The sequence below is a fragment of the Pollachius pollachius genome, assembly GCF_949987615.1.
Source record: "Pollachius pollachius genome assembly, chromosome: 17".
NCBI lineage: Eukaryota > Metazoa > Chordata > Actinopteri > Gadiformes > Gadidae > Pollachius > Pollachius pollachius.
The window spans coordinates 4,381,079-4,404,150 of record NC_136950.1 but is presented as its reverse complement, the minus strand read 5'-3'; the positions used below and the strand labels follow the sequence as shown (position 1 = coordinate 4,404,150).

General features: G+C 43.9%; 3 protein-coding genes across 3 annotated transcripts in view; 1 reads left to right on the top strand and 2 right to left on the bottom strand.

Moving 5' to 3' along the window:
• dnah5l (dynein, axonemal, heavy chain 5 like) overlaps positions 1 to 9,152 on the top strand; it is a gene marked incomplete at its 5' end in the record, with an annotated part of 73,189 nt that extends 64,037 nt beyond the window's left edge. The window contains 15 exons of the mRNA XM_079754515.1: positions 474 to 600; positions 1,025 to 1,146; positions 1,377 to 1,526; positions 2,335 to 2,499; positions 2,788 to 3,002; positions 3,134 to 3,189; positions 3,365 to 3,452; positions 3,905 to 3,947; positions 5,104 to 5,254; positions 5,726 to 5,925; positions 6,765 to 6,953; positions 7,086 to 7,218; positions 7,299 to 7,507; positions 7,762 to 7,983; positions 8,557 to 9,152. Coding sequence (XP_079610641.1) covers positions 474 to 600; positions 1,025 to 1,146; positions 1,377 to 1,526; positions 2,335 to 2,499; positions 2,788 to 3,002; positions 3,134 to 3,189; positions 3,365 to 3,452; positions 3,905 to 3,947; positions 5,104 to 5,254; positions 5,726 to 5,925; positions 6,765 to 6,953; positions 7,086 to 7,218; positions 7,299 to 7,507; positions 7,762 to 7,983; positions 8,557 to 8,778 — 2,292 coding nt within the window. The 3' untranslated portion in view covers positions 8,779 to 9,152. The remainder of the gene's footprint in view (positions 1 to 473; positions 601 to 1,024; positions 1,147 to 1,376; positions 1,527 to 2,334; positions 2,500 to 2,787; positions 3,003 to 3,133; positions 3,190 to 3,364; positions 3,453 to 3,904; positions 3,948 to 5,103; positions 5,255 to 5,725; positions 5,926 to 6,764; positions 6,954 to 7,085; positions 7,219 to 7,298; positions 7,508 to 7,761; positions 7,984 to 8,556) is intronic.
• A 1,148-nt stretch (positions 9,153 to 10,300) lies between these two features.
• On the bottom strand, positions 10,301 to 16,067 carry cavin4b (caveolae associated protein 4b; the record flags this gene model as incomplete). Its single annotated transcript, XM_079754747.1, has 2 exons — positions 10,301 to 11,107; positions 15,717 to 16,067. The coding sequence occupies 2 exons, from the start codon at positions 16,065 to 16,067 to the stop codon at positions 10,541 to 10,543; spliced, it is 918 nt and encodes a 305-aa protein (XP_079610873.1). The 3' UTR covers positions 10,301 to 10,540.
• A 5,147-nt stretch (positions 16,068 to 21,214) lies between these two features.
• Positions 21,215 to 23,072, bottom strand: part of LOC307088488 (tomoregulin-1-like) — a 13,036-nt gene continuing 11,178 nt past the window's right edge. The window contains exons 8-11 of the mRNA XM_079754389.1: positions 22,811 to 22,858; positions 22,341 to 22,467; positions 21,895 to 22,056; positions 21,215 to 21,514 (exon numbers count right to left, since the gene is read on the bottom strand). Coding sequence (XP_079610515.1) covers positions 21,430 to 21,514; positions 21,895 to 22,056; positions 22,341 to 22,467; positions 22,811 to 22,858 — 422 coding nt within the window. The 3' untranslated portion in view covers positions 21,215 to 21,429. The remainder of the gene's footprint in view (positions 21,515 to 21,894; positions 22,057 to 22,340; positions 22,468 to 22,810; positions 22,859 to 23,072) is intronic.

The window sequence follows — 23,072 nt, the reverse complement described above, 5'->3', positions numbered from 1 at the left end:
AACAACATAAAAATACATCATAGTATTCAGAATTATAAAAGGAAACGTAAACAGAATCTAAAGATAGGGTTGGCAATTTGGAGAAAGAAGCTAAGCTACATTTCTTAGGTATCACATCGCAAAGCCAATCCCCCAAAACACATGACCTGCTTGCTATCTATAGCAATGGTCTGCCTAGCTTTGTTGAAGACTCCATTCATGTGCAATGAGTGCACTTGCAAAGTTGGCCCAGGTAGCCACTTAGGTACAGACTGGTCAGCCATCCTATCGTTTTATTCTGGCTGAATAAAATGATTGAATATGCATTTGATGTCGGGATGTTAAGAGGATCTCAAAAAATAGAATAAAAAATGATTGTCAAATAAATTGCCTGCCCAACCTTTAATCGACTTACTATACATAATGAATTTACTAATCTATAAGCTCATTCCCTCACCTCACTGAAGCATCCTCTCCCGTATTGCTCCCTCCAGGTGTACTGCTACACTTCCAGGGGGTTGTATGAAAGTGACAAGCTCCTTTTCACCCTGCTACTGGCGCTGAAGACCGACCTGCAGGCCCGCAACATCTCCCACAGCGAGTTCCACAACTTCATCAAAGGTCAGAGTACCCCCCCCCCCCCTTACCCTGTCACATGGTACAGACAGGCATAGAGGCAAATCGACTTACTGGTTGACCGAGAAACAGAGAATCAAACATTACATTACACATTCTCCAACTGAGGCTAGACAGCTTATTGGACAAAGAGCGACCAAGTCAGAATAAGGGGAACTAAGGGGTTGTGTAAAGTAATGAAAATAAATGCTTTATTAGATAGAATGTTTTGGTGCTATGAGCAGGACTTTGCAATTGTAAGGGTGACCCCCAGCTGAAAGATTCCTGGTTCGAACCCCATCCCACGCTGATTCTGAATTTGACTTGATAATAAATAGAATGCTATTTTGCTAACAAGCTGAAGTGGTGGGATAATAGTAGTCTGTAGTGTACCATGTGTGATGCCAACAGTGAGGTATTCATTGAGCAGGTGGGGCCTCCCTGGACCTGAACTCGGTGGAACCTAAACCCCGGCGTTGGATCCTGGATATGACCTGGCTCAACCTGGTCCAGCTGTCCAGCCTGCACCCCTTCACACAACTCCTCGTACAGGTGACTGCTCTTAGCATACAGCTATAGCATCTAGCAATATAGGCTAGTGAGCTGCATCACATGAAGCTGTAGCATCTCGCTAATAGGCTTGTGATGTACTATAGCACTGATCATATAGATGCCTGTGTGAGCCAGATCTTGGGTCAAAGTGTGTGTTTTATGTATTTGTAATAAACTGTATTTGTGTGTGTGTGTGTGTATGTGTGTATTTTGTGTCTCTGGGGTTTCAGGTGAACCTAAATGAGCGTGCTTGGAGGAACTGGTTTGACCAATCGGCACCAGAGGATGCCCCGTTGCCTGATGGGTACCAGGACCTGCTCGACACCTTCAGGAAACTCCTTCTGATCCGCAGCTGGTGTCCGGACAGAACCATAGCTCAGGTGGGGGCCCGGTTCAATCCAGTCCAGACAGAACCATAGCTCAGGTGGGGGCCCGGTCCAATCCAGTCCAGACAGAACCAAAGCTCAGGTGGGGGCCCGGTCCAATCCAGTCCAGACAGAACCATAGCTCAGGTGGGGGCCCGGTCCAATCCAGTCCAGACAGAACCATAGATCAGGTGGGGGCCCGGTCCAATCCAGTCCAGACAGAACCATAGCTCAGGTGGGAAAAAGTTTCCAAAATATGAATTTGGGGGCGACAGTAGCTCAGGAGCAAGGCCGCCTTAATGCACGGCCTTACCTGGGCTGAAGCCCCAGGGCCTACGCCGATCGGGGGGCCTATCATGATAAAACAAAGTTTTATTTTTTTATGTTTTTAATACTGGCTCATGATAGGCCCCCCGATCGGCGTAGGCCCAAGACAATGTGATTATTTGTTTGGGGCTTACAAAGGTCAGAGGCCTATCTTGAACCAATAAAAAAGGGGGCCACTAGCTGGGCCACTAGCTGGGCCCAGTGGCCACTTGACACCTCCAGTTGCCCCACCCCCCCAGGGCCCCAGGGCCCAATTGCAGTTAATGCAGGCCTGCTCAGGAGGTAGAGCAGGTTGTAAATCGCCTTGGATAAAAGCATCTGCATAATCCCCTTAATGTAAATTTTGGCCACTCCAAATCTCAAAATGAGATATTTTATAAGCACAGGTAAGTGTGGTCTGAAAGATTGTACATCTCTTTGCATCATTTGCAAAGGGGATTTCTATTGGAAGATGAAGGGTGCATCCTGAATGTGTGTGTATATGTTGCTACATCAGGCCCGTCGCTACATCGCAGACTCCCTGGGGCCGCAGTACTCTGAGGGTCTGGTGCTGGACCTGGACTCCATGTGGGCCGAGAGCGACAGCAAAACCCCCATGGTCTGTCTGCTCTCCAGCGGCTCTGACCCCACAGAGAACATCGAGAGGCTGGCCAGGAATAAGGTGGGGTGGAGGCACGGAGGGGGATGGATTGGTGGATGGCTGGAAGTAGGGACGAATAGTAGCGGGCAAAGCGGTGGGATGGTCAAGAACAAAGAATTGGATTATGTTTTAGACAATCGTAGTCACACTTGTTGAAATACTTCTTGCTTAACAGTTTCAAAAAAAAAAACATGTTATGTTGAAAAAATTCATAAAGAAATAGTGTTGAACGGTTATTTATTTAATTTTATACATTATTTGTTATAATAAAAAATATCAATTTTATTGTCAAATTGTTCCAAACTCAAGGGGGCGCCATGCAGGCCCATCTCCATGGGCCAGGGCCAGGAGATCCACGCTCGCCGCCTATTGGCCAGCAGCATGACAGACGGCGGCTGGCTCCTCCTACAGAACTGCCACCTCGGTCTGGACTTCCTGGATGAACTCTTGGACAGTGTCACCATGCCAACCGAGAGCGTGCACGAGGGCTTCCGCGTGTGGCTAACGACCGACGTGCACCCCAAGTAATATCAATGGCTTCCGTCATTACTATGACTGGTTATCCATTTCATGATCCCTTGTATACAAGGGGCCGTTTATGCAACACAATCAACATGGGGACCATATTAACCACACCTGTTTTGTTGCGTTGTAGGTTTCCCATCGCATTCCTCCAGTCGGCCATTAAGTTCACCAACGAACCTCCGCTTGGTAAAATATTCAGTCATTCACTCATTCATCACTCATTCTTCACTCATTCTCCCATAGCTTCATTCTATTCATGTGGTTTCAATGATCTTCTGTATCTTCACAATGTATTATGGGACTTTTGTGTTTTTTCTCACACGTTTTATAATGTGTGTGTGTGTGTGTGTTGCGTGGTCAGGGATGAAGGCTGGACTGAAGAGGACCTATGGGGGTGTGACCCAGGAGCAGCTGGAGGTCTCCAACCTCCCTCAGTGGAAACCTCTGCTGTACGCTGTGGCCTTCCTGCACACCGTCGTCCAGGTACCTGTCTGTCTCTCTGTCTGTCTGTCTGGCTGTCTATACAGCTATCTGCTGTATGCTGTGGCCTTCCTGCACACCGTCGTCCAGGTACCTGTCTGTCTCTCTGTCTGTCTGTCTGTCTATACAGCTATCTGCTGTACGCTGTGGCCTTCCTGCACACCGTCGTCCAGGTACCTGTCTGTCTCTCTGTCTGTCTGTCTGGCTGTCTATACAGCTATCTGCTGTACGCTGTGGCCTTCCTGCACACCGTCGTCAGGGTACCTGTCTGTCTCTCTGTCTGTCGACTCTCTGTCTGTCTGTCTGGCTGTCTATACAGCTATCTGCTGTACGCTGTGGCCTTCCTGCACACCGTCGTCCAGGTACCTGTCTGTCTCTCTATCTGTCGGCTCTCTGTCTGTCTGTCTGGCTGTCTATACAGCTCTCTGCTGTACGCTGTGGCCTTCCTGCACACTGTCGTCCAGGTACCTGTCTGTCTCTCTGTCTGTCGGCTCTCTGTCTGTCTATCTATACAGCTATCTGCTGTACGTTGTGGCCTTCCTGCACACCGTCGTCCAGGTACCTGTCTGTCTCTCTGTCTGTCTTTCTGTCTGTCTATACAGCTATCTGCTGTAAGCTGTGGCCTTCCTGTACACCACCGTCCAAGTACCTGTCTGTCTCTCTGACAATCTGTCTGTCTGCCTGTCTATACAGCTATCTGCTGTACTCTTTAGCCTTCCTGCACACCACCGTCCAGGTACCTGCCCGTCTCTCTGTCTGTCTTTCTCTCTGCCGGTCCATACAGCTATCTACTATCTGCGGGCACTGCTGCTAGATATGGGTTGAATGCAGAACTCATACCCAAAGGGGCAGGTACATAGCACCCTTATAATACCAGGCCATTCAAACTACGAGAAGAAATCACTCGTAAAAACATTAAAAGGACAATCATTAAAAGATTAAAGAAGTTGAAAACAGGACAAATATAATATGCAAGGTGATAGGAGAATAAATGTAGAGCAGGCATATCATTTTTTATTCATAGCTGCAGCAGAATTAAATGATTCAAAATAATTGTTATAAATGTTGAGGCATACCTGTGATGTTCTTGAAGTTAGTTCCAGATCTGTGGCGCATACAAACTAAGCTGCTTCATCATGCTTAGTTAGAAATGTGAGAGTGGGGCCAGTCCATGATGACTTGAGGGCTCTAGTGGGCTCACACAAGCACACATAAGATGCAGAGACATTGTTCTGCACAGGGCTTGTACATCGTGACGTTAGATGGCATTGAACACCTCCATTTTACCTCCAAGTATAGTTGCATAGAAATTGTATTGGTAGTAGTGGTGCTTTGGTCATTAGTAGTTAATGTAATTAATGCACATTATGAGAGGATATTGTTATGTTTGAAATTGCCACAGCGTATTTTAATGAGCTAAGCTTACGGTATATTTACTTACGCATGTATATGTAGCATACTGCGTAATGCATATTTACTTATGCTTTGCTACAACTCTCCCGTCTATCTCATCACAAAATGGCGTCGTATGGCAACAAGTAAAATCCCATGATGCATTTGGATTAAAGCCCTATTGTATCTGTGTGTAACTATCTCTCTCTCTCTCCGCGCGCATTGCAGGAGCGTCGTAAGTTTGGTCCTCTCGGCTGGAACATCCCCTACGAGTTCAACCAGGCAGACTTCTACTCCAGCATGCAGTTTGTCCAGAACCACCTGGATGACCTGGACCCAAAGAGAGGCGTAAACTGGTCCTGCATACGCTACATGTTGGGTGAGGCTCGATCCACCCAGTGGAGTCTGACCTAACCTAGTGAAGCCATTGGCTCTCAAAAGCTCTCAAAGGTTTTCCTGCTGTGACTCAGTCATGCAGATACCATTAGCCAGGGCCCGGATATATAGTACAGAGGAATAAGCAATATATTCTCTTGTACATCAATCATCAGGGACTGAACTTAAGGATACATTAAGTAACATTAGTGAATGCAGTAATAATCATTATCTGAAATTAAATCAACAGTTGACCTTAATTTGCTGTCAAAAACACAGAGCACACACAAGCTGCTTCAATTGGGGCTCAACACCATTAAATAGTAAGACATTCAAAACATGAATTAACGTTGGAACATTGGTTACTTTACTGGCTTCTTCCTAAAGATAAAGGTTGGTAGTGCGATACCCTCACTAACCACCAGTTGAGAATCCCGGATCCCTAAACTAACCCTGAATCTGACGGCTCTTCCAGGGGAGGTCCTGTATGGAGGCCGGGTGACGGACGACCTGGACAAACACCTGCTCAACACCTTCACCCGCGTGTGGTTCAGTGAGACCACCTTCTCCGACAAGTTCTGCTTCTACAAGGGCTACAACATCCCTGGCTTGGCCAAGACGGTGCAGGACTTCCAGCAGCACATAGAGACCATGCCCCTAGCAGACACGCCCGAGGTCAGCGTCTATCCCCCCATGGCACCGGCTGATTTCCATTGGCTTACAGCCACAGGCTGGGTGGAGTCATCGGCATCACTGTTGTATACGCTGACAAGAGAGACCTAAAGTCCATATCTTTACTGACTGCCTAACAGTGTTTCCCATGCATAGACCAATGTGTGGCGCAGCGCCGCAGAATGAACACCGAGCGCCACAAATTGATTCTGTTTTTGGTTGTTTTTTTTACGCGATTTTGAAGTATAAATATCGTTCATTCATCTCCGCATAGCACTCTTTCTCCCTGTCATTCTCGTTCACACACGCACACACACAAGGAGACAATCGCGCATACATGCCAATGGTGCGCGGGTACACTAACACTTATTGGATCAACCCGCGTATCACTGATAAATGCACACGCACTGACAGCGGATTCGCCTGCGCCTCCTCTCAACACGCCTGCAAAGGAAAACCCGAAGCAGCGGGATATTTGCGATTAATGTGAAATGCGGTTATAGTTTATATATATTACGGTGTTAGACCCCCAGCCCGTTGTGCCGTGTCTAATCCCCCCCCCACACACACACACACATTGCTACCTGGTCTGTGGGAAACACTGCCTAAAATGTTATTGTCAGAAGAGAGAGAGTATTCAATAAGGTCTATCCATCTGAAAAAAGTTAAAAATGGTTGATGTTAATTTGTATATTATAATTAGCAGTGTATTGTGGGCTATGGCAGTTTATTTTGAGACAGTTTATCTTGAGACTCTTTGAAATACAGAGAAACAAAGCAACCTACTTGGGGGTGTAGAAATGTTATTCTGAAAACCTCTGCTACCATCTGTCATTTGCCAGGTGTTTGGGCTTCATCCCAATGCCGACATCACCTACCAGACAAATCTGGCCAATCAGACACTCATCACCATCATCAACATCCAACCAAAGGACAGTGGGGGCGGGTCCGGAGAAACCAGGGAGGCCACAGCTCAGAGGCTAGCCAGTGAGATGCTGGGGAAGCTACCACCCGATTATGTGCCACATGAGGTGAGCAATTAAGTTGCCTTAAATGTTTTGCAGCCTTTAATCTGGTTAAAACTCTAACCATGTACCTAATTGTCGTATTAATAGCATATCAACACTGAATAAATCTCACTGAGTCCGATGTTGGGTCGATAGGTCAAAGCCCAGCTCAAGAAGATGGGTTTGCTCCAGCCAATGAACATCTTCCTCAAGCAGGAGGTTGGTCGCATGCAGCTAATCATAAGCATTGTGCGGAGCACGCTCATTGACCTCCAGCTGGCGATAGACGGTGAGCTTACTCCCTCTAGATCGCTCAAGCTACATGCGTTCTTTGTTTTCTCTTTAACCTGGTGCACCCCTCACTGCCAGGTACCATCATCATGTCGGAGGCCCTGCGGGACGCCCTGGACTGCATGTACGACGCCCGCATCCCGGCCCTGTGGCTGAAGCTCAGCTGGGACTCGGCCACACTGGGCTTCTGGTTCACCGAGCTGCTGGACCGCAACCAGCAGTTCAGTAGCTGGATGAGCAACGGACGGCCCCTACAGTTCTGGCTGACGGGCTTCTTTAACCCTCAGGTGGGGGGGCTCGCGGTGGCCTCATCCAGCTGCGCTGTCTCAAGAGGCTTGAAATGGGACTGTTAAGGGTTCACAACTGTGGTCTAGGGATGCAACAATATGTCTCCAGGATCTCGAATGTTTTATCAAATCACAGGGGTCAACCTTAACTAAAAATTCATCCTTTTTGTGTGTCTGTGTGTGTGTGTGTGTGTGTGTGTGTGTGTGTGTGTGTGTGTGTGTGTGTGTGTGTGTGTATACCTGTGTGTGTCCAGGGTTTTTTGACAGCCATGCGTCAGGAGACGACTCGGGCCAACCTCTCCAAGGGCTGGGCCTTGGACACGGTGGCCCTCGGCAACGATGTCACCCGGATGATGAAGGAGGACGTGTCGTCCCCACCCCCGGAGGATGTGGGCGGAGTCTACATCTACGGCCTCTTCCTGGACGGAGCCGGCTGGGACAAACGCAACATCAGGCTCACTGAGTCACCGCAAAAGGTTGGTGTGTTTCTATGTGTGTGGGTGAACTGGATATTGGGCTTCGAAGCGGGTACCTTTCGACCCCTGTCCCCTATCCTACTAGTTCCTTCCTCACATACATGGAGAGGTACATATACACTACCGTTCAAAAGTTTGGAGTCGCCCAGACAATTTCATGTTTTCCATGAAAACACTTCACCCAACACTTTATTCAACAGTTTTCAGCAGGGCTAACATAATTGCAAAAGGGTTTCCTTATCATCAATTAGCCTTTCAGCACGATTAGCTAAACAATGTACCATCTGAATACAGGAGTGATGGTTTCTCGAAATGGACCTCTGTACACCTATGTAGATATTCAATAAAAAATCAGCTGTTTCCAGCTAGAATAGTCATTTACCCCATGAACAATGTCAACACTAATTTATTTAATGTCATCTTCATTGAAAGAAACAGTCCTTTCCTTTAAAACATAAGCACATTTCTAAGTGACCCCAAACTTTTAAACAGCAGTGTACATACACACCCCATCATTCACCTACAACATGCTTCGATGGACCCCTAACCCCCTGACCTTTGGCCTCATTCCAGGTCCTCTTCACGCCGCTGCCCGTGGTGCACGTGTACGCGGTGAGCACGGCTGACAGCAAGCGGCCGGCGGCGCCGTCCTCCGTGAACCTGTACTCGTGCCCCGTGTACAAGAAGCCCCGACGCACCGACCTGACCTACATCTTCGAGCTTGCGCTGCGCTCCAGCCAGCAGGCGGACCACTGGACGCTGCGCGGCACCGCGCTGCTCTGTGACTGCAAGTGATCCGCCGCCACCTCCTTCCACGGGGCCACCATGAGCGTTACCATGGTGCCGCCCTTCATTTTAGCAGTTTATCCCATCATATTTATTCCCCGTAGCACCGCAACACATTCCTTTTATTTGTCGATTGAACTTTATATACGTCTATATACGTATTGAACACAATATCCAGTATTTCCAGTACCTCATAAATTAATTGTTCTCCTCTATTTTACTTAAGGGCTTTAATCGATTTCACTTTTTTAAGCTTTAATGATTTGGTCAAGACAAAAAAAGTCTTGTATGGAAACGATAATACAAAGTATTATACGTAATATATACTCTTAATTCTCCAAATAGTCAAGTAATGGTGGATCTTTAGTCACCCTTCATATAATACCAAGTTTAACCTGTTTATTGTACTACCAGCTGTGTAAAGCCTGGTTAAGCTGCATTTGTAAAGCTATTTAATAAATGCAAACCTAAAGAAATGGTTGGCTACTACTATAAGCATCAAGCTTTGAAGTCTTCACTTGTGTCCATTGTACTTTGATCAGGTTTGACAGAGTAAGAATAGCTTTGCCTTTGCCTTTGAAAAGACCACAATTCCTTACTTACTTTAATCAAAAATAGATCAGAATTATTTTTAGTTTGATACATTTACATTTACATTTGAAGATGAGGTGAAGGGACATTTATACAATAGGTTTGGTTTTGAAAAGCAATAAAATCAAAATATAAATAGAACTTGCTGAGTTCCTCAATGAGAACCGTTTAGTCAGTGTTATGCCCTAAAAACAACTTTGGGTAAAAGGTTAAGAAATAATAATCTGCATAATTGCATCATCTCTATCTGACCGAAAACACCCTAAACCTAATATTTACTATTGTGTATTTTTAAATGCATTCATGCAAACTCTAAATAATCACTCAAAACATTCTAACAATATAGTTATAGACATCTATTTTTACGAGCTGTTTATACAGCAAAACAATATTAAGAGTGTTGAGATATTTCACATCACATATGTAAAATGTTCTTAGTCTTTATTCTTAATATTCATTATTTTTACCATAACATTTTATCTTTGTAATTTTCAGAAAAGTAGCCGATTTAGTTCTCTACAAATTCCTCATAGTACAGCTTTTAAAATGTATTATTGCACCCTGAAATAACTAATGCATTCTATCTTTCACATTTCGTGAGTGCAAAACTTTACTTTTACAGCCCCCTGACAAAATAAACATTCCCATCATATACCATCATAACTTACCCACTCTTCATTAGAACTGTTTAAAGCTCTAACATCTTGCCATTGTTCAAACATACAAAAAAAATAACAACTGAAACCTTTGACAAACTCCAGATGCTTCTTCCTCTCGTTCTCTCTGTTGTTATTGTATTTGTTTAATTAGCAGTTTGTAAACGAAAAATTTAACAAATATTTAATAATAAATTAACCATAATGTCAACTGTAGACACATATCAGAACAGAGACTAGAACTATGTCTGAAAGAATAACAACGCCTTATGGTAGACCTATACTTCAGTGGGTGTCCGTTCTTGCCGTTGCCGCCAGTCGGATGTTTGAACCGGCCCAATGTCACTTCCTTTCTAACTGGAGGCTTCTTTCAACTGAACAGAAAAATAGATCATTTAATATTTTCATTTCCGAAGCTTGGCCAGGGAGAATCGACCATAAAACACATACTTTCATCCTCTCTTTTGTTGTCACAATAGTCCAAGGGAAACACAACACCCAGTTGTTGCATCGGCCGTTGCGCTTTACGCCAGCTGCTTCATGTCGTACATGGGGACCTCGGACGCCTCTGCCTTGGCCCCGTCCGCGGCCTCCTTGTCTGGGCTGCTCTTGCGGCCCTTGGGCGGAGGTACGGGCGTGGCTCCGTCGGCGCCTCCCTCCGCTCCCTCCTGGCCCTCAGCTACTGTCCGCTCCTTCTTAAGGTTGAGCTTGGCAGGGACATTGGCCATGGACTCCTTGAACCTCTCTCCAGACTGCTTCAGCCGCTCCCCAGACTGGCGGATCTTCTCGCGTCGCTCCACCGTTACGATGCGCTCGCCCAGCTTGTTGACCTTGGTGCCCAGGTTCTCACGGGTCTTGCTCATGTTCTCTTTTGAGAAGGTGGCCTTGAAGCTCTCGATGCGGGTCAGGCCGATCTTCTTGGCGCGGGTGACGGAGGCGGAGTCTGCCTCCTCTACCACCATGTACTCCTCGTCTGACTCCGGAGGCAGCTCGAACTTGTCAGGTTCCACCTCGGCCCTTGAGCTAGCTCTGCCGCCGCTGGCTTCGGAGGGCTCGTTGCCGGGGGCTACGGACTTCACTTCCTGGTCACCCTGGGGGGGGGAAAATAGCCCAAAGAAAACAAAGCAACATGAGGAACTGCGGGAGAGAGAGTGGATTCAAAAGGGCCAGTAAGAGTATGTTGAAACATTACGTAGATAGTGAGGCGATATGTGATCCTTCATAAGAAACATGAGAACCTGTGAATTCTACACAGCCATGAGAGCAACTGATAGGAACCTTACCATATCTCTTTGTTCTAATATTCTGGAGACACTATGCGCAAAGACCCTAAGGATATTTCTTTGACTACTGATGGCTGATCAATGTCAATCATCCATTCATTGGAATATGACAAGTGTGGTGTACAAGCAAGCCACTATCCTGAATGTCCATGACTTAATAACCAAAGGAATTTCGAACAGGCATACAAACTGAAGACCACTGTGAGACTACAGTCCTCTCACACGCTCAAATCCGACGCAACAACTATCTTGTCGCCATGACACCTCAAAATATTTGGTGGCCAGGAGCCACTGCAGCCTGGAATGTGTTCAATCGTTTTCCAACTGCCACATCCAGAATGTTATCCAAGACCCTGTGATTCAGTTACAGATAATACGATCATTACAATTTGCCCTAGTTACAAGTTACTACTAGTGGATGTGCTTGTAAGAATCAGGATGATCCTTTCAAGGTCACACCAGAAGTGTGGGAGATATTGTGTTGAGACTTTCTTTCTGATTTATGTCATGACTGAAGGTACCAAGGAGCCATGCTAACTGATGGTTGCCTGTTGCTTGCATGTAAAAAAAAAAACACTAAACCAATTGTTGCTGTATATTATGATTTCCAAGGCAAGGCTTACAGAATAAAGCCTTTGCCAACAGGTTTAAATGATTGTGGAATTTTTCGGATTGGCGTGGATTAGGGTATATTTGCTCATTGGTATATTGGCCAGTTTATTTCTAACAGTTGATCACATTAGGGCGATATGGAGTTTAAGTTTTCTGTGAAAAGTGCAATTGTACGTGTCTACAGAGAACTACCTCTTCAACAGTATATTCCTTCAATAGGCAACTGTTTGCAAATCCCGCAGTTGATAATGTATTACAACCATATTGTAAGTTAATTAAGCGACTGCCCTTCTGGTTCCATGTTAATTAACAGGTAATGACATGAGAGTAGGACAACAGCGTGGTTACAGGGCAGGTGTTGTGTCGTAACACTCTCCTCAGATGCCTCTTTGTATAACCATCCTGGTCTACCTGCTGCAGAGGCCATGCTTTCTTCGCTGCCCTGGTCCTTTGAAAACATATTTCACTCGACAGATACCAGGTCTCACAACAGCAAACATTTAAAGTGATTTTATAGCCATCCTTGAATTGTTTTAGTGGCTTGCTGGCAGGTGTGGCTCATTACTGTTTAATGTTTCTGTTGGTTAGCTTGCAGATCTGACCTTCGATGCTCTTGAAAGGAAGTGAATTGTCCCATCAGATAGTTGATTGTTATCATGATGGTAATTTATGATAGTATGAAATATGTCTCTGGAGCAGCTAGTTCTTTGTTAAATAAATAACTAGTTTGAACTCACAAACTGGATCAACATAAATGCATTAGCTTTGGTCAAAATGGTTATTTTGTAGCTAGCTTACAAATTATATATATTCCCATGGTTTCAGTGATTTAAGGCTGCTAACTGGATGTAGAATTGCAACTCTTAATTCTACTTCTATAAATACACTGCACCATCTGTTTCTAATACTCAGTGCAAGGCCATGGTAGGCCTACTATGTACAGCTAAACATATCACCAGCAAGCTAGAAAATCCCTGACACAGCTCTGTTAAATTAATACAGGGCCTGCAGTAGCATTGTCCAAATGAAATAAAGGTAATCAGGCTACAATTGCTTTAGTCAATATAAGATTGGAAATTTGCTTATACTTAAAGATTTTTTTACTTTGCTTAAATAAATTGCCAACTATGAGCAACTTAAACTTACTCTCCAGATTTGTTGAATGTTCAATGTCCCAGTCTTTTATCAGGGGAATAATAACATGAACATTTGGTTTCCATGATTCCAGAGTTAGGAAACAGAAATGGAAAGAATAGGCGGGCCACCGACTCTCACCAATTCTAATAATAGAGGGCAACCAGATTTTGAGTTCAGGTTACGCAGATGATGGCAGCATGTACCTTAAAGATTAACTGGTTTCCATCCAGCACTTTAATTTTGAGCCATATGTAGCATACCAAAAACAATATTCTATGTTCTCAAATAAACCCTTGATAATTAATGATTATAGTGTTGGGATAGTCACTCTATCTATCTATTAATTAATTAAATGTGTCTCAACACGTTGAGAAGCAAGCCTTGCCAGCTAGCTAGCATGCGCAATGACTAGGAAACATACCAGGATATATGATTACGTGCATGCTAGGCACTTTATTCTACACCTGATACTAACATTGATATGCTGAAATTTGACTGTATACTTTGCAGTCATAACATAGCTACATACACCAGAGGCATTGGGCATGCTATGGCGAGACAATCTATTATGCCTACCGACAAGAAATCGCATCTCTGTCACAGCTGATTGTGCCTATGCACTTTGCATTTTCACCTCACATTCAAGTTGCCTACATGTGAATACTGTATACCTTTAAACATAACTGTTTACCGCAATCTTAGAGTTAATGTTAACATAGACACACAGGGATCGTCATTTAACAATACAAATATATACACTAGTAGATTCAGCTACATAGAAATACACATTATGCCTACTGAATCGTTAAGGTAAGAAATCATACGTTGAAAAACATATTTATTATGAATAACTAATGTTAACATTAGTTAAAGCCAGACTTAGGTAGGGCAAGGCGTTGGGACCCCAATTCAGTCAGGTGATAGAGACAACTTTGTAGTGTCTGGTACAGACAAGACACCCCTGAATTGATGTGTGTCCACATAGAGGTTCGCCATACTGATGATGAATTTCCCTATTTAGTTGTTTGATTTTGTTCGCCAATCTTCTGAGGCATATGAAGGGCTTATCCAACTCTCTTGTCCTTAACTGAAACCAAGACAATACTATTTTTTGTGGGTGGCCTATGAAACGTCATGGTTTCCATCTATCATGTATACCAGAATACAAGTGAGCAAACGTTGAATTGCACACCTGTTTCTACAGATTCCGCAGATCTTCATCTGATACATTTTGTAGTCATGTAATCGATTACAATATCCAGCAATGGCTGCCATAAGAACAAGGGCCAACGGCTGTGACATCCTAGCATCGTCTTGACATCATAACATCCCCATGACAACGTATTGCCACCACTGACATAACCTTTGGTATTCCCTTATCCATGGGCCAAATTGGCTGCACAGCTTCTTCGACCACTATCGACGTCTCGTAAGTAGACTCATGCCTTATGTTACTTAATTAACAAGCATGAGATACAAGAGAGAAAGGAGTTGAAGGGCGAGAGACTAGGAAACTATATTAAGAGATGCTGGGGTTTCAGAGGCACACACTGAGAATAACCCGGTGTGTCAGCTGGCACTTGCACGGATAAATGTGGTAAATATTATATTTAATTCTGACTAGCTGCTCAGCAAAGATTATTAATAGAAAAAAGATATTTATATTAAATGATATTAAGTCTTTAAACTATTGCAACTTGTGAACTGTTTATCTTAAGGTTAAGTGTAGTGAAGCATATTACACAGTGTAGAAGCCCCCAGTTCCATAATGGAATTCCTAATAAACAATAACTGAGATTGCTCATGCTTTTGGCATTGAAGAAAAATCAAAAACAAAAGAGGTTTACCCAAAATCTGACTGAACCACACAAAAACTATTTGTGTAACAGCATTTGTGGAATAACCTCAAATCAATGCTCATCAATGTCAAATTGTGTATCAACCCTGAGATTAATGAATGAATTGTGGTGAGGATTCAAGTCTGTTCTATGTGCTCTAGATCTATGGGCTGGCCTTTCAGAGGGTCTGACGTCCCTCCTGGGCAATGCCAGGGCTAAAATAACCAGGTCACCAACATATGCAAGCAGCTGCTTTCCGAAGGCCAAAGTAAAATGAAGCCACCAGAAAATGTGTGTGTGTGTGTGTGTATGTGTTCAGTCTGCAAACCTCAAGGGGCCCCATTGCTATTTCAGCACTAGCCAGAAGCTAATTTAGTATTCAGATAGCACTGCTCAGGTAAATCGACTGTGTTTAATAACTCTATACTCGACTGCAAATCCACCATAGCCGATTCTCTCAGAACTCACAGGAATCCCTTCACTAACTTGTTTAATGTTGGAACTAGGATGTTGGTTGGAGTTGGAGACCCCTATAGAGTTTCACTACCAGTTGGACGGGAAGCTAAAATTAACCAAGCCTACAATACCAGCCGGCATCTCCCTCATTGCTCAACAATATTTCAAATGATGTGCAGCAAAAAAGCTCAATCTACTTGTCATTTTTAACAGTCTTCATGGACTAAACACTAAATAAGGTCCCTTTTGAATCGAGCCAAGATGCACAGATCATGGACAGACAACGGTCATACACTACGTTTACCGTTTTGAATTCTAATAATAAAAATAGATAGGCAGACATACACGCTGGCGGCCAGACGAGCGGCTCTGACCTGGTAGATGACCACTCTGAACTTGTTCTTGGCCAGGAGGTCTGCCTGGGTGGCCTCCACCTTCTTGACGCGCAGGTTCTGGTTCTCCACGCGGACGCGTACATCCTTGATGTGGCAGCTGACCTTGCGGGTCTTCTCCAGCAGCCGGTCCACGGTGCCGCTGGTGGCGGCGTGCTCGCCCGTCAGCTTGACCACGTCCGCCTGGATGCTCTTCACCGTGGTCTCCAGCTCCAGCTGCCGCTCCTCCATGCGCTGCTGCGTGGCGCTGACGTTGTCCATGATGCCCGCCACGCGCTCCAGCAGCGCCATGATGCCACCCGCGTCCTCCACGCTGCCCAGCTTCTCCGTCATCGTCCTGGTCGGGTCTGGTCGGGTCGGTTGGGCCCGGGTCGGGGGAGTCTCGCTAGAGGCTGGGGAGGCCTGTTCTCAGGGCGGGGGGGGTCGGGGAAGGAAAGGGACAAGACTAGCCAAGGTTCTGGACGGAGGGAAGAGCAGGGGAGGGTCTGGAGAAGGTTCTGGTCTCGGAGGAGAATCCCACGCCAAAGGGTGGGACCGGAGGAGGTCTGGTGAAGAAGGGGGAGCAGGTGGAAGGCTAAGACATCGGGGAGGCCCAGAGAAGAGGAGCAGGGAGGAGATCCACAGGAGAGACCAGAGGAGCCGACTCCTCAGGGAGGCAGATAGAGACGGAGAGAGGGAGAGGGAGACAGGTTCGACCCTCTGAAACTTTTGCTTTAACCTGACACTGCTCCGGTCATCAGCACAGACCCCGACCACCTAATAGGGCTGGGGGGGGGGCGGAGAGAACTAGAATAGAGAGAGAGTAGGAGGAAGAAGACGAAGAAGAATGGGATATGGTGAGAGATAGACACAGAGTTAGTGTGTTAGGTTTGGGTACAGTGTCATTCAGTTCAGTTTCAGTCGTCTATTTTCCCCCTGATGAACCTGATGCCCAGTCCCATGTCTTTCCCCTAACCCCCATTGAGTTTCATGACCTAGTTGATAGGTTTGGCATATCGATGATATGTTTGTCTGTGCTTATGACTATAACTGACGATCAATGACTTATCTTATCGTTTAAAGACAACTTAAAAACATCAAAACTTCTGACATTTTTGTAGAAATGTGTCCATGGCATCACAGGGTAACGATGGTCCTCAAACTGAGCAACTTGAAAGATGAAAAAAACAAACGATGGACCACGAGCTAGGGAGTGAGAGAAAGAGTGTGAGGCAGGATAAAGCCTGAAACGGGATCTCTGCCACTTGAAGCTAAAAATAAATAGAGGGTCAAATTAAATCTGCTCCTGTTTGGGAGAAGACCGGAACTCCCCCCATTCTCTTCACTCTTCACTCATTCCTCATCCATCCCTCCACCCGTCCTCTACTCTTACTCTTCCATCACTCATCTCTCCTGCAATCCACTGACTTGCTGCTTGTGTGCCAAGGTTGAGGGCCCTGGGGCCACTGTATTGGATGTCATGACCCAGCAAACAAGCACCACGGTTTAAATCATGGTTCTACTTGGAAATGTTATCGTCAAATCCACCCGTCTGGTCAGGCTCGACACATGCTTTCATTTTAATTCAGTATTACTGGGTGTCTTGGTGGCTCAACATGCTAGTGCTAACCATGGAGGTATTCATGTTGTAGTGATGTTTCGAACCCAACCTATGGTTCTATAAGCTACATGGCATGCCCTCTCTTTTACCCCAAGTTTGCTCTGTTCATTAAGGCTCACAAGCCCATCAAAAATAATGATCTTTCATTACGGATGCATTAAATGATGAGTTACATTTGACTAACTTGCCCTGATACTGCACTGTACTGTATGCAAGGCTTTACAGCACCACTGCACCTTTCCCTCCCCACTGTTCCGAGTGAGATTCTGTGAGGGTTCCCAGTATGAGCTAGGCCCCCTCAGTCTGCTTGTGTCGGGGTGACAGATGCAGGAAAGGAATGACTGTGGTGCTGATTGGCCAGCCTGTTAGTCTGGTGTTAAGACTCTGGACCTTGGTGCAGCGTTGGATTACACACACGCACGCACGCACACACGCACGCACACACATTCATATATATACTGTATTTATATATATACTACCGTTCAGAAGTTTGGGCTCACCCAGACAATTTCATGTTTTCCATGAAAATTGACAGTTTTCAACTGTGCTAACATAATAGCACAAGGGTTTTCTAATCATCAATTAGCCTTATAACACGATGAGCTAAACAATGTACCATTAGAACGTTGTGTCAGTGATGTTGTTGGAATGGGATGTTGTTGGAATAGCCTGTACACCTATTTAACTCCATTATACTCCATTAAAAATCTGCCGTTTCCAGCTAGAATAGTCATTTACCACTTTAACAATGTCTAGACTCTAGATTTCTGACTAATTTAATGTTATCTTCATTGAAAAAAACAGTGCTTTCTTTCGGGGTCATTTCTAAGTGACCCCAAACTTTTGAACGGTAGTGTAGATACAAATAAATATATGTATATCATCATGGTGCTATACATGGCAATACAAAAAATACATGGATGCCATAATTTCATATGTTGTCATATGGTCTTTCTTATGTTACATCTCTGGATTGGTGTTGCAAAACGTCATGTTGTATGTGTGCGTGTGCATGCATTTGTGTTGATTAGGGCGATGGCATCGTGAGCAATACAGACATTAATCTATGGTCTGTATGGTGTACATGTACTTGTGCAGAGAGAGTTAATAAAGAAGGAGAGAGAAGGAGAGAGAACGTGGGGTTTGAAGGATTCGATTGATAAATAGTAGATCGTCGTGATGAATTTAACCAAACACCACAGATTGAAAACAAATACACAGAGAAAAAAAAAAAGTAACTGAGAAAAAGAGGTTTATGTGTGTGTGTGTGTGTGTGTGTGGGTGTGTAAGTGTGCACATGCATGTGTTTGTTTGCACATGCATGCATGTGTCTGCAGCCGTGTGTGTATGTGTAAAGGGGGTTACATGATCAAATACAGCAGGGGACTGCCCAGCCTTCTAAACCCGTTCCACCAGCTGCTGTCTATAATTATGCTGTCGTCATTTCTATATTTACCTTCATAACCACACCTATACACGGCAGAGCAATGCCAGAGCCCCTGGGGTGCGTTTGTTTTCCATCTCTTCTTCACTTCCAATGGTGGAGCAATTCTATAGAGTTTATTCTAATTTTCATGCAGATGTCTTCCCTTGATAAAAACTTAAACAGATGTTTTTGATACCGAAATAACTTGTGTGCAAGCTTCAATATCTACCAAGTATTTATTTTGTATGCATTTTCTGTCTCTGAAGCGAATCCAGTGGGAGCTCCCCAGATGTTGGGGGTCTAACCAAACCAACAGTGAGGTTACCACAAAGCGCACATAAGGTTACATATCGTCAGGAATAGTCTAGTCTATTCCTGCTGAATGGCCGGGAAGAATAACATACTGCAATAGCACTTAGTTCTGCTTGATGTTCATGTTTTTCGGACAACTACAAGAAGTAGCAAGAATTTCTTCTTTTATTTTTTTGCCGGAATATGTTTCAGAGAAATACTGGTTATTTTTTGATGAGGGCTGAGGAAAACAGGACTTTTTCTTCTGGTTGTCTTTAATATTGAATATTATTATTATTATTATTATTAATATTAATATTATTATTAATATTAATAAAGTTTGTATGAAGGCTGATGAACCCTGCTTATTTAAGCAAATATATATTGGCCACAATGTTCACACAATGTTCAAATAAATATGGAAACATATGCTTATAATGAAATGCATCAAATGACACTTTATTGGAACACATAATTTAATTCTAGCTCAACTACATCACTAATCTCTAACCAAAGACTTTACTGGCTCATGCAATACCCAAGATCTACAGTAAAAGGAGGAACAGGATTCCTTTGCAGCATCACACCACCAAGAACAACAACCCCATCCATCAGCAGGTTTACAAATCACCACCGGCATATAGCAGCTTCTAAAGGATCCGTTCAGAATTCAGATTTCTGTTAAAATAGTCATACATGTTTAGCTAATTAGCGAGTATTCTGGGGTGGGGGGGGGAGTTCAACTAGGTGGTTACGTTCAAGCGGTAGGCCTACCAATAATCACTTTCCCAAACTAACTGTAGAATTGAGTGGTGTTAAATAACATTAGCATTTACCTACAAGGAGAACCTGCCACAATCTTAAGTTGGTACATTTAGATGCTGAAATTGATACACATCATCTCCTTGTGGATATATCTACCATGTTCAGGAACTACCACTGAACCATTTTTGTGGGTCTTTATAATTTACAAACCAAACTAAAAGATGAGGGCTAGACATTAGCGCTAAGATGCTTTATGGGAATCCATTCCACATAGAAGCTAATCCGTTGACCACAGTATGACAACAACATAGACACTTCGTACCGCCATTAGAAATGATATCAAAAATAAACTAAAAGAACTGTCATTTAAATTATCAGCTTGTCAAAAAACACATTGGAATCCCATTTCCGGAATGGCATTATTTAAAATTACGTAAATTAGAATAACAACAACCTATACATGTCATTTTGTACCTTAATAGTCGTAGTAAAAACAGCATTTTGGTTTTCAGGAGTGTCTTGTACAAAAAAACTGAAACAAACTAAAGAAAAACATTTTCCTGGATTTTTCCACCCTTGGAAAATATCTGTTTTCCTAGCAACCAACGTCTGAAGCAGTAACTTCGTGACCTTGGGCATGATGGGGAACATTTTGTATTATCAGCAGCAGCACTTCATAATTGCAGTCAGGGTCCTCTTCAGGTAAACTATGGCTTTAATACAATGGCAACCAACCCTTTGTAACTGGAATTGGAGAGTTTTACTATGTCCAGAGTGGTGTACATAGATATGCATATAGAAACAAACAATTACTAGCCAGCTTATTCATACCAAGAGAGCCACACGTGTTTTTCAATTGAGGTTGGAATGCATCATCGACCAAATTGTTTGGATAGAAAAAGTACAGATGGGGTTGGAAAATACCGCTTTAGACGGTTTGTTACCATGACAATGGAACAGTAAGCATCTCTCGGAGTACGTGGTCGTACTTCATCTCCTCGGGTGACTCCATTTTAGGGAGCAAAGAATACTCATATTCACGAGGCCGTTCACGAGTACCTCGGTATTCTTCAGGGAGGAATGGCGGGGCTAGCGCTGGTTTGGATCCAAAATGTCCTCTGGCGCAAACAGGAGCACAGAGCCGCCCCAACAACGAGACCGGGACAACACAGACAGGAAGTGGAGGCCGGGATGGAGCAGGAAATGAGGAAACCAACCATATTGAGAGATTGTTTTGAAAGACCAACTTTGTGTTCTTATCAGCTGCTGAGGTCACTGCGTCGCACACAGGATGGAGGAGAACACGGCTTTAGAGACAAAACGCTTCCCTTTTTAGTCCACTTGAAAAAGTACCTTCAGAAAAGTGAGAACGGCCATCTGAAAACATCCAGGTGAAGAAAAAAAAGAAATATAAAAAAGACAGGAAAATAACAAAAATAAGGCCCCTTCAAAACTTGAGAAAAAGCCACAGGTTTGTCTTAAGAAAAAAGCTAAATGAAAACAAACCAAAGAGGCACAAAATGGGTAAGATAATAAAAATGCAATTCTGTCCATGTGGTACGAAAGATTTGTTTATAATAAGTCAGAAAAGAGGAAGGTTTAGAAAAGAGAGGCTACATCATCCTAGAGGAGGTCCCTGAGGGGAAATGGCCCAGGTGCTGCTTCTGTCTCCGGCCACGCTTGGTTTTGTTGCACCTCCTAGAGGAAACCACAGGAATTACAGTTATTAAGTTAGTTATTAGGTTATATAGGCCTTCTTCTTCTGTCCCACAAGACTCAAACTCTTAAATCTGTGATGGTAATTGTTTTATTTTATATACTTTTATTACTCTTACATACTGTTAAAACCTTTGAATTGATTACGTAAAAAATACGGCGTTGTATTTCACTTGTTTTCTCGATCTCAGGATCCACTGTGTTATATTAATGAATCATCATAACAACAGATATCAAGATAAATACTAGCATAAGTATTATCTAAAAGCTCAACACCTAATGCTACGACTATGCTTACATTATAGCTAAATACTAGCTACTCGAGTAGTTGTGCTGGCAATGACTGAACAAGCAGTGGTTACCTGGTGAAGCACATGACAACGGCTACGATGACCGCTATCTGGACGGCTCCGATGATGGCGGCGATGAGGACGTAATGCAGCTTCTGTCCACTGGGGACCACGTAGAGGATGTTGAAATCGGTGAGCTGGTCGCACTGGGAACCTCCGTAACCTGGATCACAGCTGCAGAAACAGTGTCCATAGTGAGAGATGTATATATACGCAGGGTTAAAATATGTTATGATTAGGGAGGTTTGTTCATAAAGTACACATAATCTTATCGTAAGAATCGATTAAAGGTATCAATCATTTTGTCTGTAATCGTGTTAGTTATAAGGAGGTAGCGGTTAGGGAATGTGGATGCTTACACACACACACACACACACACACACACACACACACACACACACACACACACACACACACACACACACACACACACAGAAGCACTAGAGAGTGGCCGTTACCTGCAGGTGGGGAGGTTCTGTGTCATCTCGCACCGGCCGTGCTCACAGAACTGGTTGTAATCATCAGGACAGGGCAGGGGGGGTTCCCCATAGCCTTCCCGGTCTAGGACACCGTGGTTCTGCACAGCTATTGCAGAAAAACAAAGTATAATCATAACCCTTATTTATTTAAATGAAACCCATCAATGCATGTCCCATAGTAAATAATAGTTTCATTATAATTGAGGTTCCCACCCTATTTAACCTGAATCTACGTGTGAGGGTTTTAAACTAGTTCTGTTGTTATTCAAGCATACAGTCAAACCATCAGTATAAGTATAAAAATACAAATTATAATTTCACAATTTAGTAGTCTTATAGCTAATGATATACCCGGTCAATGTGTGGTCATGTGTGGTTATCTACAGAATAGGTTTATTTTAACTATGGCCTCTGACATCCGCGAGGATCCTCTTCTGAGAGCTTCTTACCGAATACGTCTGGCTTGATCTTAACGCCGTCATCTTTCCTTCCTTTTTCTGAAAGCATAAGAGTGGAGCGGTCATACACCAGACTCTGGAAACAAACCTTGTATCAATTCATCTGTAGGCCTCGCACATAAGAATCCGTCCTCATTGTTTTTGTTTTGTTTTTGTTCTAATGTAAAATCCTAAATATACATAAAAATACTGTAACCTAGGCTTATAAAAACATTGTTTTACCACATCTTGCATGAGTAACGCTGTGGTAGTC